The 16,925-nt window shown below is 33.3% G+C and overlaps 2 protein-coding genes across 4 annotated transcripts; both read right to left on the reverse strand.

Moving 5' to 3' along the window:
* Positions 1–3,015: 3,015 nt before the first annotated feature.
* LOC111885706 (B3 domain-containing protein Os01g0234100) lies at positions 3,016–5,402 on the reverse strand. The gene is made up of 7 exons (XM_023881949.3): positions 5,124–5,402; positions 4,924–5,010; positions 4,586–4,617; positions 4,365–4,506; positions 4,061–4,267; positions 3,873–3,939; positions 3,016–3,745 (listed from the first exon to the last, which is right to left on the reverse strand). Exons 1-7 carry the CDS (start codon positions 5,292–5,294, stop codon positions 3,123–3,125), a joined length of 1,329 nt encoding a protein of 442 aa, XP_023737717.1. The 5' UTR covers positions 5,295–5,402; the 3' UTR covers positions 3,016–3,122.
* Positions 5,403–13,275: 7,873 nt separating this feature from the next.
* On the reverse strand, positions 13,276–15,193 carry LOC111885717 (cyclin-dependent kinase inhibitor 7). Of its 3 annotated transcripts, XR_002848182.3 has the most exons (5): positions 14,530–15,193; positions 14,387–14,436; positions 14,100–14,252; positions 13,876–14,003; positions 13,276–13,626 (listed from the first exon to the last, which is right to left on the reverse strand). XR_002848182.3 is itself a non-coding variant. In XM_023881962.3 (4 exons), the coding sequence occupies exons 1-4, from the start codon at positions 14,716–14,718 to the stop codon at positions 13,934–13,936; spliced, it is 459 nt and encodes a 152-aa protein (XP_023737730.1). In that variant the 5' UTR covers positions 14,719–15,193; the 3' UTR covers positions 13,668–13,933. The 3 variants fall into 3 exon arrangements, 2 of the variants coding, with proteins under 2 accessions (XP_023737730.1, XP_023737729.1); XM_023881962.3 differs by lacking the exon at positions 13,276–13,626 and having other exon boundaries at positions 13,668–14,003; positions 14,387–14,433; XM_023881961.3 differs by lacking the exon at positions 13,276–13,626 and having other exon boundaries at positions 13,668–14,003.
* Between the last annotated feature and the right edge of the window lie 1,732 nt (positions 15,194–16,925).

The following is a 16,925-nucleotide window of genomic DNA, read 5'->3' on the forward strand; positions in this document are numbered from 1 at the left end:
CAGGTTTATGACATTCTCTTTTAGGCGCATCTGCCAGGATTATCCTATAAGCGCATCTGCTAGTATTATGACATTCTCTATTTGGTGCATCTACCAATATTATTCTCAAGCGCATCTGCTAGTATTATGACATTCTCTACTTGGTGCATCTACCATTATTGTTCTTTAAGCATCTTACATACCTCGTCATTTACCTCATCATTTTATCACATACCAACTATTTCATCTACCCATGTTCTACCCAACATATTAGTAGGTATAAAATACATATACGGTTTAACTCATTAAAAAACCATATAAAACATCCATTCCACACTTATCTCAAATAAACAATAGTATATAAACACATAACACGCATTTCAAAGCGAATACTTCATATTTATATGTTAGAAGAAAGTAACCACACACTCACTCATATAAACAACAATATATATACACATAGCATGTATTTAAAAAAATACTTCATATCTATGTGTAAGACGAAAGTGACTATACACTCAGTTGATCAGAAGATGATCGGACAGCACTACGACTTGTAGAAGTAGTATTCTTGGGTAGATCTGGAAGATCTTCACAAAAACTAGGCTTCTCGTGGGCAGAGCTTCGGCTTGGAAATTTCACTTCTCGGGATCTTCGGGGCTTCGGAACTTGCTTCGGGGCTCGGAAATGATACCGAAGCTTCGGGATATTTCTTGTACGAAAATCAAGGCAAAACGGGAGAGAGGAAGAAAGAGAGAAGAGAAAATGAGCAAAGAAAGTGGCTGATCTCGGTTTCTATTTATAGGTTGTTGGGTCTGGGATTATGTTGGGCGTAATTTCCAAATACGTTGGGCGTACGCTTTGGATAAGCTTTGGTATGCGTGCCACGATCTTCAAAAATTCATAACTTTCGCATACGAGCTCCGTTTTCGACGTTCTTTATATCCACGTGTAGGTGAGATTATGCTCTACAACTTTCATTTAGACTCCATTGGCTAATTTTGAATTTATTTTTATTATATTATTTTTAGTAGGCCGAGACAGGAAAACTCCGTTATAAATTCACAACTTCTTCATCCGACGTTCGTTTTCGTCTTTCTTTTTACCGTTGGACTACTATCAACAAGATCTTCGATTCTCGTTTAGATTGTTTCGGCTAAAAACCGCTCGATATCAAATCGAGTATTCGGGCTACATACCGCTAAGTCGAAACTTAAAAAAATCATAACCTCCTCATACGAAGTCAGATTCGGACGTTCTTTTTATGCATGCTCATGGTTTAACGAACTCTACAAATTTGGTTTAGATCGCTAAGGCTAAATATCAATCTAACGTAAATTCACTTTTTACGTCATTCAGCGTCGTGTCGGTTCTGTCGCGAAACTTCGACATGTCATAACTTCTTCGTTATAACTCGGATTTCGGCGTTCTTTATATACACGGAAACCTTGTGACATATACTACAACTTAGTTAAGATTATTCATTCTAAATAATCTTCTATCAAAAAGTCGTGTTTGACGCTGATCGTCTCTAAATTGACTAGCCCTAATCTACGGGCGTTACATTTTTGAAGAAAAAAAAGACTTAAATTTTCTCTGCTTGACCTAAGAGGTGGATCATTTTTCTCTGCAATAATTGTAGAAACGATATATCTCACCACCTTGAACGTTCTCTCCTTGTCTGTAGCTTTTAATAAAGAAGTGAACGAAGGAGGAGATGGAGACGGAGGGTTAAGGAGAGAGGCTTCTCCATCCACTAGAGTTGCCATAACGTCCAATAAGGGTTATAGGGAAATAGAAAGAATAAGAAAGCGAAGAGATTGAAGATGAAATGGTCGATCGCACAGCCTCACCCGAGTGATCAAGGGGAACAATGCCTCTCATCTGTCAAATTTTTATTTAGGCTCCTTAACGAAACTTATAATTTAAGCTTTTTTCTTTTTAAATTATTTAAATATTTTTAAATTTTAATATCTTATCTTACTATACTAATAAAAGAATAATTATTAGTGTCACTTGTTATTTTCTCATAATTTATATTTTCTTTTAAATACTTTATAAAAATGACATTTGTCATTTTCTCATCACTTTTTATTTTTTAAAAAGGTATTGATGTTAATAATAAGTTAGATAACTATTTATTTGATTCATGATTTTTATGTGACATTTAAATTCGTTTTGAATAAGTTTCGGTTTATGATTGCCGACAATTAATTGTATTTCTATATTAAAAATCCTACAAAATCATGTTTAACTAATAATTTATTGAAAATAATTGATCAATAATTATATGTTTTATTATAAAATTTTAATTATTTTTATAACCATGGTTCTCACGGACTATAACCTAGTATGTGTGTGTGTGTGTGTGTATATATATATATATATATATATATATATATATATATATATATATATATATATATATGCACTCGTTATATAAAATCTTTTTAATTTAGACAGAGACCAAAACCTCAAACAAAATTCATCCATTCAAATTTTGAAAGGGTTGAACATTTTTTCTAAAAAAATACATATCACAGGTCCATTTTTTTTGTAGTTTAGCCTTAAAAGAATTATATATTTTTTTAAGCAATATATCATAAGGTTTGTTTTTGTCGTCAAACTTTAATAAGATGTCGTTTTAAGTCATATATGTGTATAAAAATAAATATGAATAGAAAATACAAAATTGTCGCTTAAAGTCACACCTTACAAATAACAAGTCACACCTTAAAAATAAAATGGCTCGTTACAACCGGTAAAAACTTGAGAATTGACATTACCTCAAAAGGGTTTCAAACTTGAAGAAGTGGCTCGAAATCCAAGTATATGAATTATTTCTATCGGATCCGTGATCAGACTTAAAATGTTTTTTTCTTCTATCCCCTCTAAAGACAACTATATTCTAAATCATCTTAAAAGTAGTGACTTGTTTGAATTGCCACATCAAATTATCGTCTCTAGCTCCCCTTCAATTGAGTAATGTTGTTTGTCAAATGTATAAAAAAACGGAAAATTTGAAGTTTGTAGGCATAGAGAAACAATCCACCAATTACACATACACTTTGACCCAAATTGGTTAAACAAATATTAATGCAAAGAATAAACAAGTTAACAAAATTCAAAACCATCTCCACTTTCTACCATGGTGCATTAACCTCTTCTTGAAACTTCACCTCATGCCTCCCAACCTTCTCTTTTAAACCACCCACAATCACATCCAACTCTCCACATCTCTCCTTCAACCCCACAATCTCATCTTCAATTCTTTTCTTTTCAATCTTCGCTTCATTATACTTTTCAAAATCAAACCTACTTTCCGCTTCCAACACAAATCTTGAAAGTCTACATATTCTCTCGCGTAAAAATCCAACTTTCATCCCCAAAAATTCAAACGATTTCAAGGAATTATCCCATACACCGAATTCCTCCTTAGTTACCGTGACCTTGCACTTCTTGATTTTATTCGCAATTTTTACAGTTTCACCGATCATCCCAACTACCAACTTGTCATACAAATCTTCCGGAAGACAATCATGAAGCAACTCTTTACGGCTGTTACATAGATTGTAGTAGCTCATTTTTACATCTTCCGGAAGCTCTGAGTCAATGCATTGACCTTTGACCATGATTTGGAAACCTTGGAAGGTGGATGGAAGGTTTGGTTTTGAGGTTCTAGAACCTTCTAGAACTTCTGACTCACTTTCGTTTAATGGAGTTGGTGATCTCTGACGCTTGATTTTCTTTGTTGTTGTATCCGTTTCTATTTTGTTAAAAATTAAAAAATGTTAAATAAAACGAACCAAAACTGCGAGAGAAAATCTCATGGGACCAAAATTGAAAAAATCGGGTAAACTCAGGGACTATAAATGAAATTTACAGAAACAGACCTGGAATTGTGTTTTCTGTTTGCGCCTTCAACTCCAAAAGGCTATCATTCGCTCTGATTATATAAACCTACAAATTAGAAATTGAAGTTAGGTTTTGTTTCTTATTTTTCTGATTTCATGAATTTGAAGATTTCATGTTTATCGAGAACAAAAATTAAACCATGGAAATAAAAAGAGAAAGATGTCACCTTGAATTTAAATTGTTCGATTAACTGGAAGATTAAAACGTCCCCTTCAAGCAAATTATTTCTATTTGCAAACTTTTTCCACCCTGCACTAAGTCCATTCTTGTGAGCGATGAATTTGATATGATGTAGCTTCTTCTTTTCATCTTCAATGATCATATCACTGTCTGTTTTTGGTAAAAACAGCTTGCTGAATGGCTGTGGAAAGCTCTGCATTCAGGAGAGATGATCAGATGAACAGATGATGAAAATTTTCATGGATAAAAGTAAAGACTGAATCAAAAAGTTGAAAAGACAGTAGATTTACCATCCAATAACCAGAACCAACATGTGCTTTCGCCATTAATTTTATACAGCTGGGATGTTCGCTTCCTAGGGTTGACTGAATCTCTTCAGCTAGAATCATGGCAGGAGTGATTTCAACAGGAGATTTAGAGCATTTTGAGGAGCTGTATGTGAAATAAACACTATTACTTTGAAGATTCTTTCATTTAGAGAAGAACAGTGTAGAAATGAAGCAGAACTTACCTCAAACAATTACTGGAAGGATCGGTGATTACCTGTTGATGAAATTAATGATCTGTAAGCTCCATTTATGTGGATTGAACAGAAGAGATATACAGGAAACATGGAAAAGGTCAAAAAAAGAAATTTTGAATGTAACGTTAAACCCTAAACCCCAATAAAGGAAAGATGAACGGAATTGACCGGATTCTAAAAGGTTTTGTGAAGATGGATAGCTAACACTACGAATTGATAATTCCGAGTAATCAATTTGGTAACAAAAACTAAATTAATTGTGCAATTGAAAAGCATGATGTCGATAGCGAAAGGTATCGTTTTCTATGAAATAAAATAAAACTTACGATATTAGGTTTTGGATGTATCTTTTCCGCATTGATTTCACCTGTAGAAACGCCATATCTCACCGGCTTAAACTTTCTTCGCTTGCCCTAACAGAACCACAACCAGATCCAACATTAATCAACCGATGTTTCCGCAAATGCATTGAAAATGACATACGTATAGTTGCAAGTATGGATAAGGAAAGAGAAAAGAGAGAGACCAATAAAGAAGTTGAGGAGGGAGGAGGCGGAGTGGTAGGGAGAGAGGTTTTAGATTCAGCCAATTGGGAGATAGTGAAATCGTCTTCATCAGAATCATAAATGCTTTTATGCAGGTGGAGATCGGAATTTTGTAGGGGGAAATTGGATGCTTCGGCCACCGGAGCTGCCATAACTTAGAGGGTTTTAGGGAAGAACAAGTAAGAGAAGAGATTGCGGGAAAGTAGCGATGAAATTGATCGAAGGGATTAAGGGGACCTCAAATTGAAAACGTTGGTCATTCCATCTAAGAAATATATTTTTAGTTAATTGCTTTTACAAAAAATTAAATAAATCGTTCATATGTCAAAAAATAAATAAATAACTAAAAAAAATAATAATAGTACAATAGTTCTTTATCTAGTGAATAGAAAGATGAGTAAAACAAAAGTTAAAAGTATATTTGATTTCTCTGATATAAATTAGGTTTATCATTCTTTAATATGGAAACGAAAGCTTAATTAAGGTTTGAGTAAATTACACGAATGGTCCTATGGTTTTGGGTAATTTGCGCGTTTTGTTTCTAACTTATTTTTTTAACTCGGAAGATCCCTATTTGTTTTTGTTACGCGCTTGGTCCCTATTGTTTGTTTTTGTTACACATTTGGTCATTGCCTTACCTAAAAATACTATTATTTAAATAGAAAAAAATAGTGGGGTATGTAAGGTAATATGAGAGGGTGAGGTTGGGGGTGTGTTTATTTAAATAAATTAAAAAAAATTTTGAGGGTAAAATAGTCTTTTTAGGTAAGACAGGGACCAAACGCGTAACATAAATAAATAGTAGGGACCTTCCGAGTTAAAAAAATAAGTTAGGGACCAAACGTGCAAATTACCCTAAACCATAGGGGCCATTCGTGTAATTTACTCTTAAGGTTTACATGAAAGTCTAATCCATTTTATCTTTATCTAACAATCCAAGAATAGTTATCGTTTCAAATGTCTTTGATGACTTTTTTCGTGGAGAAGCTTTAGGAATGATGATGATCATTTCATTATCCACCAAGAAAAACTTGTTTTTGTTGATGGTTTGATTCCTCCACCACATGTTAGATTCACCGATGTATCAAGGATGGTATTAGTTAAATCGAATGGTCTTCGGTTGGCTTCTTAATTATCTTCATAAGAACATAGCAGAAAGTGTTCTCTTTCTACAAATTGCACATGTTATGTGGGAACAAATTGAATCAATTAATCTACCAAATTCAACAATAATTATATTAAATTTTCACATAACTTGGATGATTTTTATACTTATTTGAACGACAGCCATATATATAATAGAAATGAAAGCTAGCTACACACTAGCAAAAAAATACACATAGATTAAGATGTTATTGGATGTTGCATCCACGGATACTAATTTTCGGTAGCCTTTGCATTTCTAGACATATCCATTCTAAGAATAAGAATCAATACTTTCAAATAATAATTGTTTATGATACTTTTGTGACTAAACAACAACGTGTTCCGATATATCCAGCACACCTAAATAACAGTACAAAATATCACATTGTTAATCATCCATTCGCAGTTAACAACAAGACGTGCATCAATCCGCTGAAACATATATGAAGAGCTAAATAGAAATCATGGAAATCTATTTGTTCCTTATCTATTTGTTAGATAATAGATTGATTGATTCTCAAAATACAATTACATACCAATATATAAAGAATACATAAAGCCCAATGGCTAAACCATAAAGGGCTTTGGCCTAAACCCTAATCACTAACATCCCTTCATAGTTTGACGTAGTGGAGACGATTAAACTGGAAAAATAAACAAAAGAAGAAAACATAAAAACTAGATGAAGATAGTGGCATCTGTCACAACTAAGAATTTTGATGTTTTGTAAACATTAAACAATGATAACATTTGTGAACCAAAAATGTGAAAGCATGTATGATGCTTATTTAATAACAACAAAATTTTCATCAAATACTCTATACAAGCACTTCAAATAGTCAACAAAGAATTGGAAACCCTAGAAATTCCAGTTTAAGTCCATTATGGACTAGGATTTCCTTATTGGGCCTAATGGACCAATAAGCTTCCAATTTGACTATTTTGGGCTTAGGACCGTTAAATGGGCCCTAATTGGACCCACTTTCATTTATTTTAACATTTTGGGCCATAATGGGCCTAGAATGAAATAAAATACCCTAATGGACCATAACAAATCTAATTAACCTAATGAGTCATAAAACTCATTCTTTGAGTTATATTGGGCCGTGAATCACCTCCAAACATCAATTGGGCCAAAAATCATCAAAGTGGGCCCCTAATATGGACTTAAGAGCAAAAGGGCCCAAAATATTTCCTTCTTCTCTCTTTCGCGACCCAAGAAGAAAACAAAAAAAAGGAAAATGGCTAATTATCCAAGCCATGCCACCTCACTAATACATGGAGGTAATCCATGCAAACTAATCACTAAACAATACTCAATCCCATACATCCATGCAACTCTCTCTCTCTCTCTCTCTCTCTCTCTCTCTCTCTCTTCTCCCCCCTCTCTTCTTATGATCGGCCGAGAGCCAAACCACACATACACACAACATCAAAAACTTCTTCCAAACTCTCTCAAATATTCTCCTCCTTCCCATTCCAAAATCTTGAAGTTTTGCTTGTGCATCAAGAGGATTTAAGAGAATATCATCACGTCTTGGTAAGTTATACATATCTAAGGATTTTATAACTCTTTTCTCATGGTTAGATCCCTTCTCTTAAACATTTGTGGTAATCATACTCTTAGAATCACCTCAAGTTCGATATCATCATCAAGGTGTTGCTAGGGCCAAAAATCACCTCACTTTCTTCCATTTCTTCTTCAAAACAATGACCAACAAGAAAAGGTGAGTTCATACCCCTTTATTTTCGGTTTTCATATGTTTTATGGGGGAGAATACAAGTAAAATGTGTAGATCTATGTGTATGTGTATGTCATGTGTGATTTCTTGTGTTTATGTGGTAAATGTGTAACAAAAAGAATAGAAATTTCGATATCTATGGCTCTAAGAGGAAAATAAACATGATCTAAAATATACTACACTAAAACAAGTCAAGAAAAATTACCCTCTAAGATTAAAATATACATATTGCAACATAAAACTCATTTTTGGGCTATATTTGTCAAACAAACAAAAGTTGGGTTGAAAAATTGCTATTCACGGTTTTCTCATGGATTGAAAGAGTCAAAAAGTAAAAATAAGTGTTTTTATGAACATCATACTCTTTTAAAGGTTAGAAATAAAATTTATGGCTTAATGGGCCAAATTTTGGGCTTTTCGGCCCATTAACTAAAAAATTGCGAAAAATACAATTTTCAAGGGGTTGAAATGGTAAACTTCTCAAAAAAGGGGGTAAAAGGGTAAATAAAACTATTTCAGGGGTTAAAATGATGTGTTTTCCAAACAAGGATCACAAATGTAAACTTTTTGGAGTTTGGGCCAAAATTGTAAAAATTGCGAAAAGTTTGGGCTTAAACTGAAAAACTCTTTACTGGAGGGGATGAAACTGCCAAAGAGTAAATTTTGAACCAAAAGCATCATTTAAACAAGTCTAGGGGTTAAAAATGTCAAGAAAATGGTTTAAGGGCCTAAAATGTCTTTTTTATATAAGGGACTAAAATTGTCATTTTTATTAAAGAAGGGCTAAAAAGGTCAAACCTATATTTTGAACCAATTATTTTATTACTAAGATATTTGAGGTCAAAAATACCAAACTACAACTCATAAAAATAGAAAGATGAAAATACGTGAAATTCCAAATACCGTTATAAACAACCGACCGGCCTCGTGCCGATACGAATTTAACAATCACTCAATCAAACTTTCCAACAACTATACTATACCTAAAACAAGTAAACATTCAAATCCTTGGGCTTGAAAGTCTCAAATCATGCTTATTGGGCCTTCGTGACCCATTAACATAACTTTTGAGCCCAACGATAAAAATCAATGTTATTGGGCCTCTTGTGACCTAATTACATGTTTAAGGGACCCTCAATGACTTTTAAGTGCTATTGGTCCTTAGTGGCTCATTAGCATTGCTAGTAAGGTCCAAATAAATCAAATGTGAAACCGGTCATCGTGCCCTTCGTATACCCACTAGCCATAAATAATACGGGGGATTAGTAGGACCTTGTAATCATCTTTTCCTCGTTTATTAGGCCTACCATCAATTCAAGTAAACAAATACAGGTCGATAATCAATAGTAATCAATTCATTTGGGATTAAGTGAGTAATAACGCGCGGCACCAACGAGTGTCGGTCGTAGTCTGTAATTATAATCAAAGTCTCCTGGAGGGAGAGAGGGAGTTTGTATATAGATCTATACGGAGGTGACTCCCCCACACCTTAGCTGTTCGCTACAGTTAGACTCGACCAGTCTAGGGTGACAAAATCTTAAGATCAATTCCGGCGTTCACCAGAGTGCCAAGATAGAAGAACTAGTCATCATCCTGCATGGTTATAACAACTCACATAAATAAATCCAATACTATTTGAGTAATCAAGGCAAATCAAAATCATTCGTTATGATGGAATAACAATTCGAACAGTTATATGATATTTTGTTATCAAAAAACATCGGGTTTTCCGGGGGAGATCAACATTTTTCACCGGTACTTTCAATACAAAGCTTTTCATTTATACACGTTTTGAAATCATCATGCGTATATTTATGGATCTTCACACTTTTATATAAACAATTGTCTTTTTCAGAAAATATCGGATTTTCTGGGTTGTTTTCTTACAAACTACACAAAACATTTTCATATCACACCTGCTTATGAACTCTCCAACATTCCATATGTTGACCATTTTCAAAATAACTTGTAATCTCAGGTAACAGGTAAGCTAAGGAGTAATACCAAGTATGTTAGGGAATTATGCTTTTGAAAACTATCAAACAATTTATGCTATGGATTTGTAATGTTAAAACAATGCACTCGAGGTGAACAATGTCAGTTCTAATGTATTGATCCATGGTGATGTTTATGTTATGATTCATGTATATTCATTGTGATGATATTCAATTTAAGTCACGCGAGCCCTCGGACGTTTCCACCATCTGGTTTGGGGGTGTGACAGCATCGGCGCTGGTAGAGCTCTAACAATGGCGGCTAACAACGACTGCTCATCGGAGAAGAAGAGAGAAGATGCGACATCCATAGGTGATTCCGTTGTAGAAAAAGAAAAGTCTTGCGGCAACGTCTATGATCATGCAACTAGCGGAAAAGGAGTCCGGAGAAAGGCATCGAGAAAGAAAGAGGGCTCGAGTTGCGACAGACCGAGCCAACTCTGACGATATCGACAACTGCAATGTTGATAGAGAAAAAAAACAACTACAAATCAGAGGCTGCCCGATGGAGAAGGTGTCATCGGAAGGAGGCAACAACAACATCAAAAGGGGCTGAATTTGAAAAGAGATTTGAAGAAATGGTCAGCCGAGGAGGAGCCAGAAGGCTCAGAGGCAAGGGTCGGAGGAGGTAGAAGTAGACAAGGCAGTGGAAGAAATTGATGAAAGAGCTCTAGTTTGGTGTCAGTGGTTGTTTTATTATTTAGGTGGAAAAGAGAAAAAATAAAAAATATGGAACATAATTAAGGCATCTCTGACGACTATTAGAGAAGGTCGTCTGGGGTTGAAGGCGGTGGTTGTGGGTTGTCGTCAATAGTAGCGTTTTAACCTAGGACTTTCATATCATGTTATATAATAGATTGATTGTTTCTCAAAAAACAATTATATAAAAATATATAAAGAATACCTAAAGGGTTTGGGCCTAAATCCTAATCACTAACATTGGTTAAACTCTAATCATTAAGTGATTAGTAACCATATATTTAAAACCCAAAGTTTAAGTAGAATTTTACATTATAATATTTTACATTATAATATAACGCAGAGAGAACACATTGGCTAAATAACAATACATTATAAACTTTTCTATTTTTCTTTCAATTTGTTATAATTTTTTTACTAACCTACGTACCGAACTTATTTTGTTAACAATTTATTATTGCATAAACGGATAATTTTTGTTAAGTCTGTTTTTATCAATTAACAAACTAAACTAAATATTTTATTAGAACTCTTATTTATATGCACATATATACACAAAACAACTGTTTCATTTTCTTTTTGTTAATTAATTAAAATTTCAAAATATATAAACTAGTTTAATTTGGTTTAAATTTATTAGGGATAGAAAAAATCTAAATAAAGAAACCTAAGATTATTTTGATTTTACCAAAATTCAAAATTGCATTTTGACAAACAACTATATTAATTTGATTTTACTAAAACTATTTTATAAAAAATATAATTACATTTAAGAGATAGTTAATAAATTTAAAGTTTAATTTTAGTTTAATAAACATAAAAGAAGTTAATAGTTATCATGTACATTTATAGTTAATAAAGCTATTCTAGTTATTAGATTATCGTGATTCTCATCAAACCTACTACATTAGACTATTTTTGTAATCGTAAAGAATGATACGAGTGGTAAATTGAAAACAGTAAATAACAAGGTAAAAGCATTAATTTGTTACGGTCTTTCAACAAGATAATCTTACTCTCCTAATAAAAGAAAAAGAGTAGGGCTGACAATTCTTGATACGACACGCGGCACGACCTGCGACACGACACGAAATAAATGGGTTTGGGTTGAGTTTTTCAACCCGTCAACCCGCTAACCCTCCAACCCATTTATTAAACGGGTTATATATGGGTTTCTCAAAAAATAAACGGGTTGACCCGCCAACCTGTTTATATTCTTAATAAAAAAAATACTTTATTTTTAAATGTATTTATGTATCAAGTATTAATATTTAATAAGTATTACAAAAATATATCATTTATTCATAGACCATTTGACTGTTTTGACATTATGACTTGTGGTGAATGGTCTAATGTCATAAGTCGTAACCTATAAGGCTAAGTTTGTAACATGTTTCTATGAATGTTTTTAATTTTCATTTGGATGTTTAAGACTTAAATATGTAAAATTCGGACCCATGAACCCAAATCTGACCCACGACCCCGCCAACTTGTGAACCCGTTTAAATAAATGGGTTGGTGGGTCATATATGAGTTTATGTTCTAAATCCGCCAATCCGTGACCTGTATATTTAAATGGATTGTGTTTGGGTTGACATATTTTGACACGCCAACCCGCCAACCCGCGACACGCCAACCCGAACACGACACGATTGTCAGGCCTAAAAAAGAGACTTGAAATTTACCAGGTTCAACAACAAAAGTATGGGAAGTTGGAGAACAGAGTCACAGATCACAAAGCCACGGAGGCCACAAGTTCGTCGGCTGTCGGAAGTACTGTTCACGAATGTTGTTGATCATAATAGCAATCGGTGAACAGAGAGGTCAGTACAAATCTATTGCCCATCGGAGAGGAAGCACCGGTAACAGATATTAGTCAGAATAGCAGACGAACGGAGAGACGAAGACGTGAACGCTCCGACAGAGGAAGCATTTTTCAGTGAACAATTTTTTTTTCCACCAACACTGATGATCCTTTAGTGTTTGATAAATTGAATCGTTTTTGAATTTTAGTGTTTTACTTTTCTAGTCCAGTGGTTATCCTAATTTTTGTTATGATTTATTTTGATTTTTTCAATAAAATTCAGGATTTTTGTTTGATTACTCATTTACTTTCCTAATCTATCAATTATATGATAAATAATTAAATAAGAACTAATTTTTTAGTTTTTTTTTTCAATTATTTATTCATCTACACTTGTGTTATAACGAACAAGGAGGCCAAAAAGTTTGGGCAAAAATAAAACCATACACACATATACATAATATAGGTATTAGTACTTAGAAAAACAGGGGAGCCATGGCCCCCGATAGCTCTTTAAAGCATCCGCCCCTCGATGCTTGTCATTACTCATTAAGGTTCTTTAACATAGATGAGTAACGTGAGACATACATCACATTTCAGATTTTAAGGATGAGGTGACATTTAATTAACTTATTTAAAGTTTTAATTATAAAAAAAGTATTATAATTTTTTTATATTTGTGACATACAAATTTGGTAAAAAAAAATACCATATAGATGTTTTGGAATGGAAAAAGAAGACATACATGTTATGGCAAACTATAAAACGACTCATGTAATTTTCACTCTATAATTTAATTTAATACAAAAAAACTCAAATAGAAACAACAAAAATAACAAAAATCAACTTTACTCAAAACCAAATAACCAATTTTATATACACAAAAAAAAAAGATATTCTCTCAATATATGAGCTAATGACATCCATACAATCATTGTTTTCCATCAATGCTCATCCCAATAGAATGTTTTTTCACACGTGTCCGTAGCCGTCGGTGTAATTTGCATTTGTCTTTCCCCCATTCCGACCCCAAACTCCGGTTATCTCACCGCCGGTACCAACTCCGGCGACTACCATGATTAATTTTTAACATTCGACTCTAAAACCACAAGTTAAATATCGAAATTAAACAAGATGAGATGAAAAAGAACCTAGCTTGTAATCAGTGATGTGATAATTTTTTTGTTCATATGATCAGAAGCAGAAGGAATTGCAGTTAAAAGTACAACAATGTCAATGTACGTACTACTCTTCTTCCTCATTTTGTCTTTCAATGGCTTTTCCGTACAGAAATTCAGAGTTCAGACTCTTAATAATAATAAAAAAACTGCACATTAATTAATTCTACCTTAAATTTGTTACGAATTAATTTCATGTAATAATTATCAATCGTCATCTTATCATCTTCATGGCTTCAGTTGAACCCACTCGAATCGACCTTCTGATGGCGTCTCGTTTACAATGTCGAAATTGTACCTGAAAGTTTATGGGGTATGATCGAATCTCAGTTTTTGTTTTGTGTTTTGAAATTTTAGTTCTTAAATTTGATGAAAATGAAGAACGAGAACTCACTTGTCTTTGAAGCGTTTATGGAGGTCTTTCTCCGCGGCGGTGAAAAATTCTTCGAGCTCAGCCGTTGGCACTGTACGGCGGCGACAATTGGTTGTTGTTGACGACGGCTTTGATTTGAGCATCTCCGGTGGTTTGGATTCGGTGCTCGGTTTGCTGAAATGAACATCGATGAGTTTCGATTTGGTTTTAAAGGAATGGTGAAAATGTAACGACGCTGGATCATAAAACTTCATCTTCTTAAATTTGAAGAAACTATGAGAAGAATGAGATTACAGCCATTAACAAACCTTGCTCTTGTGTCCAAATTACAACTCGCAATTGTTTCAAATTCATCCTGCTAATTCGAAACCGAAAAAAATCAAATTATGACATTCACACAGAAGGAATCAGAGAGTATAAAAAAAGTTACAATTATCATTCATACGCATACCTTCAGATCTGCGAATTCCAATTCTTCTGTTGATCCATTAACTGAGAAACAAGACACTACATTGTGATCGCCGGCGGAAGTGCCTGTCTCGGTCTCCTTCTCCGTCGTAATTTGACTGAACGGTGACTTCGGTTCTCCATTACCGACCTTTCTCCTCTTCTCTGCAACCACCGAAGCTTTGGTCCTCATTCCTACCGAAGCAATGTCAATCGCCAACTTCTTTGCTGCAGTTCCTTGTATATATACTCGACTATTTATACGCACGCACACATGTTATATAGTTAGTTATTCGAATGGAGAATAATATCTTCTGTGATTCTTCTGTTTTTTTTTTTTTTTTTTTAGTTTTAGAGAGAGATAGGGGAGAGTGGAGGTGATGATGAGGACGTTGGTGATGGCAGGGATTCCGTTTGAATGCTGGTTGTTGATTGGGTGTGGGTAGCTGTGGTCCTCACTTTCTCTCTCTACATCGTTGTTACACTTCTACTGTGTGTCGGGAGTGTGATTTGATGGCGCCGTTACCTGATCCACGATCAACCCGTCGTCAATCTACCGGTATACGGTGGCTGGCTGGCTGGCCGGCGCCCCTATCCTGCGGTTACAAGTTGCAACTCATAAGTGAATCATTTTCAACGCAGCTCATTTGGTGATTATTTGGTGTGCAGCAAATTTCTTAATTTTATGGATTGTTCTTATATATATATATATATATATATATATATATATATATATATATATATATATATATATATATATATATATATATATATATATATATATATATATATAGGGAAGAACTATATAGAAAATGAATTATTAGGGCAACACATATTTGAACCAATGAAAACATGACAACACATCACTTCTATAATAACTTCCACAATACATTACTTGTGAAGAAAGAAATGGACACGTGTCATTTAATTATTGGTTCCGGTAGATGTTGTCATAGTTATTTGTTTTCCATAGAACTCATTCATATATATATATATATATATATATATATATATATATATATATATATATATATATATATATATATATATATATATATATATATATATATATACTAGGTGTAAGATAATTTTAAAGAAAAAAAATATGAAATTTTAAACATTTAAGAAGTTTGAATTTACAAAAAAAAAAAAAAAATAGAAAAATACTGAATTATTAAAATTAAATTGTTTGTTTTTTTTAAATTAAACAAATAATTAAGATAAATAAACAAAGGAAACTAATGAAATTTAATTTATAAAATTTGAAATTAGAAGAAAGTCAATTAATGAAATTGATATACATTTATTATTATATTTATTGTAAATATTACATTTAAATATTATGTGGAAATTAATAAATTGAAAAAAAATCACAAAATGCGATGTGGAAAAAAATTAATTAAAAATAACCACAAAATGACATGTGGCCAAATCAATGAGAGTGTGACATACGACAAAAAAGTTCTTTATTATATATATATATATATATATATATATATATATATATATATATATATATATATATATATAAAGAGAGAGAGAAAGAGAGAGAGAGAGAGAGAGAGAGAGAGAGAGAGAGAGAGGTCCATGTGTTTAAAGTAATTATTGTGTTATTGTATGCATAAATGTGGACCAATCATTTTAAAAACCTAGATAGGGGTAAAATTGTAATCTTAGCTTTTAATTAATTTTGGTAATTAATTATTCAATACATAAACCCTTTAATTTAGGCAAAATCGTTTACATTTACCGCTTTAAAACCCTAGACAGAAAACATCGACCTTTAACAATCAAGCAGCTCTCGATTGCTTCTCTTCTGGTTCCGGCATAATGTGTTAAGGCAAGAGAGGTGGGTGGTTGAATCGAGGGGATGAAGAGGCGACAGTTGGTTCTAGGGGTGAGCATTTGGACCGGCCCGGACCGAACCGGATCAGACCGGCTCTTGGACCGGACCAGTTATGGAGAATTTTGTGGACCATGGACTGGACCGGATGAGTCGTGTCCGTGTCCGGGTCCAGGTCCAGGTTTTCCGGTTTTTGGACCCGTTTGGACCGGTACAACTTTAATTGCTTAGAGTATAATAAGTAATCTACATTGATGTATAATATTATAACTTGCAAAATTAATATGTTTCCTTTTCACGCCTAACTAATCTACATTGATGTATAATATTATAACTTGCAATTTGCAAAAATTAATTTTCCAAATAAAAGCAACTAACATATAAATCAAGTTCACCAACAAAAGTTAAACAATTTTAAGACAAACATATAAAAGTATTACCGTAACAACAAAAATGATAGTTTAAACTTTAAAATCAATCAAACTAATAAATTTCATAAACTCATAATCTAATCTTCCATTGAATCTTTCCCATATCATTGTCATTCATATGTAACA

Source organism: Lactuca sativa, chromosome 3 (assembly GCF_002870075.4).
Source record: "Lactuca sativa cultivar Salinas chromosome 3, Lsat_Salinas_v11, whole genome shotgun sequence".
Taxonomy (NCBI): Eukaryota; Viridiplantae; Streptophyta; class Magnoliopsida; order Asterales; family Asteraceae; genus Lactuca; species Lactuca sativa.

Coding starts and splice junctions, on each gene's coding strand:
- LOC111885706 (XM_023881949.3), bottom strand. CDS start 5,294: ATGGCAGCTCCGGTGGCCGAAGCATCCAATTTCCCCCTACAAAATTCC. Junction 5,011..5,123: donor CCTCCTCAACTTCTTTATTG/GTCTCTCTCTTT, acceptor TGGTTCTGTTAG/GGCAAGCGAAGAAAGTTTAA. Junction 4,507..4,585: donor CCTTCCAGTAATTGTTTGAG/GTAAGTTCTGCT, acceptor TTTCACATACAG/CTCCTCAAAATGCTCTAAAT.
- LOC111885717 (XM_023881961.3), bottom strand. CDS start 14,718: ATGAGGACCAAAGCTTCGGTGGTTGCAGAGAAGAGGAGAAAGGTCGGT. Junction 14,437..14,529: donor TGGAATTCGCAGATCTGAAG/GTATGCGTATGA, acceptor GTTTCGAATTAG/CAGGATGAATTTGAAACAAT. Junction 14,004..14,099: donor CATAAACGCTTCAAAGACAA/GTGAGTTCTCGT, acceptor ATAAACTTTCAG/GTACAATTTCGACATTGTAA.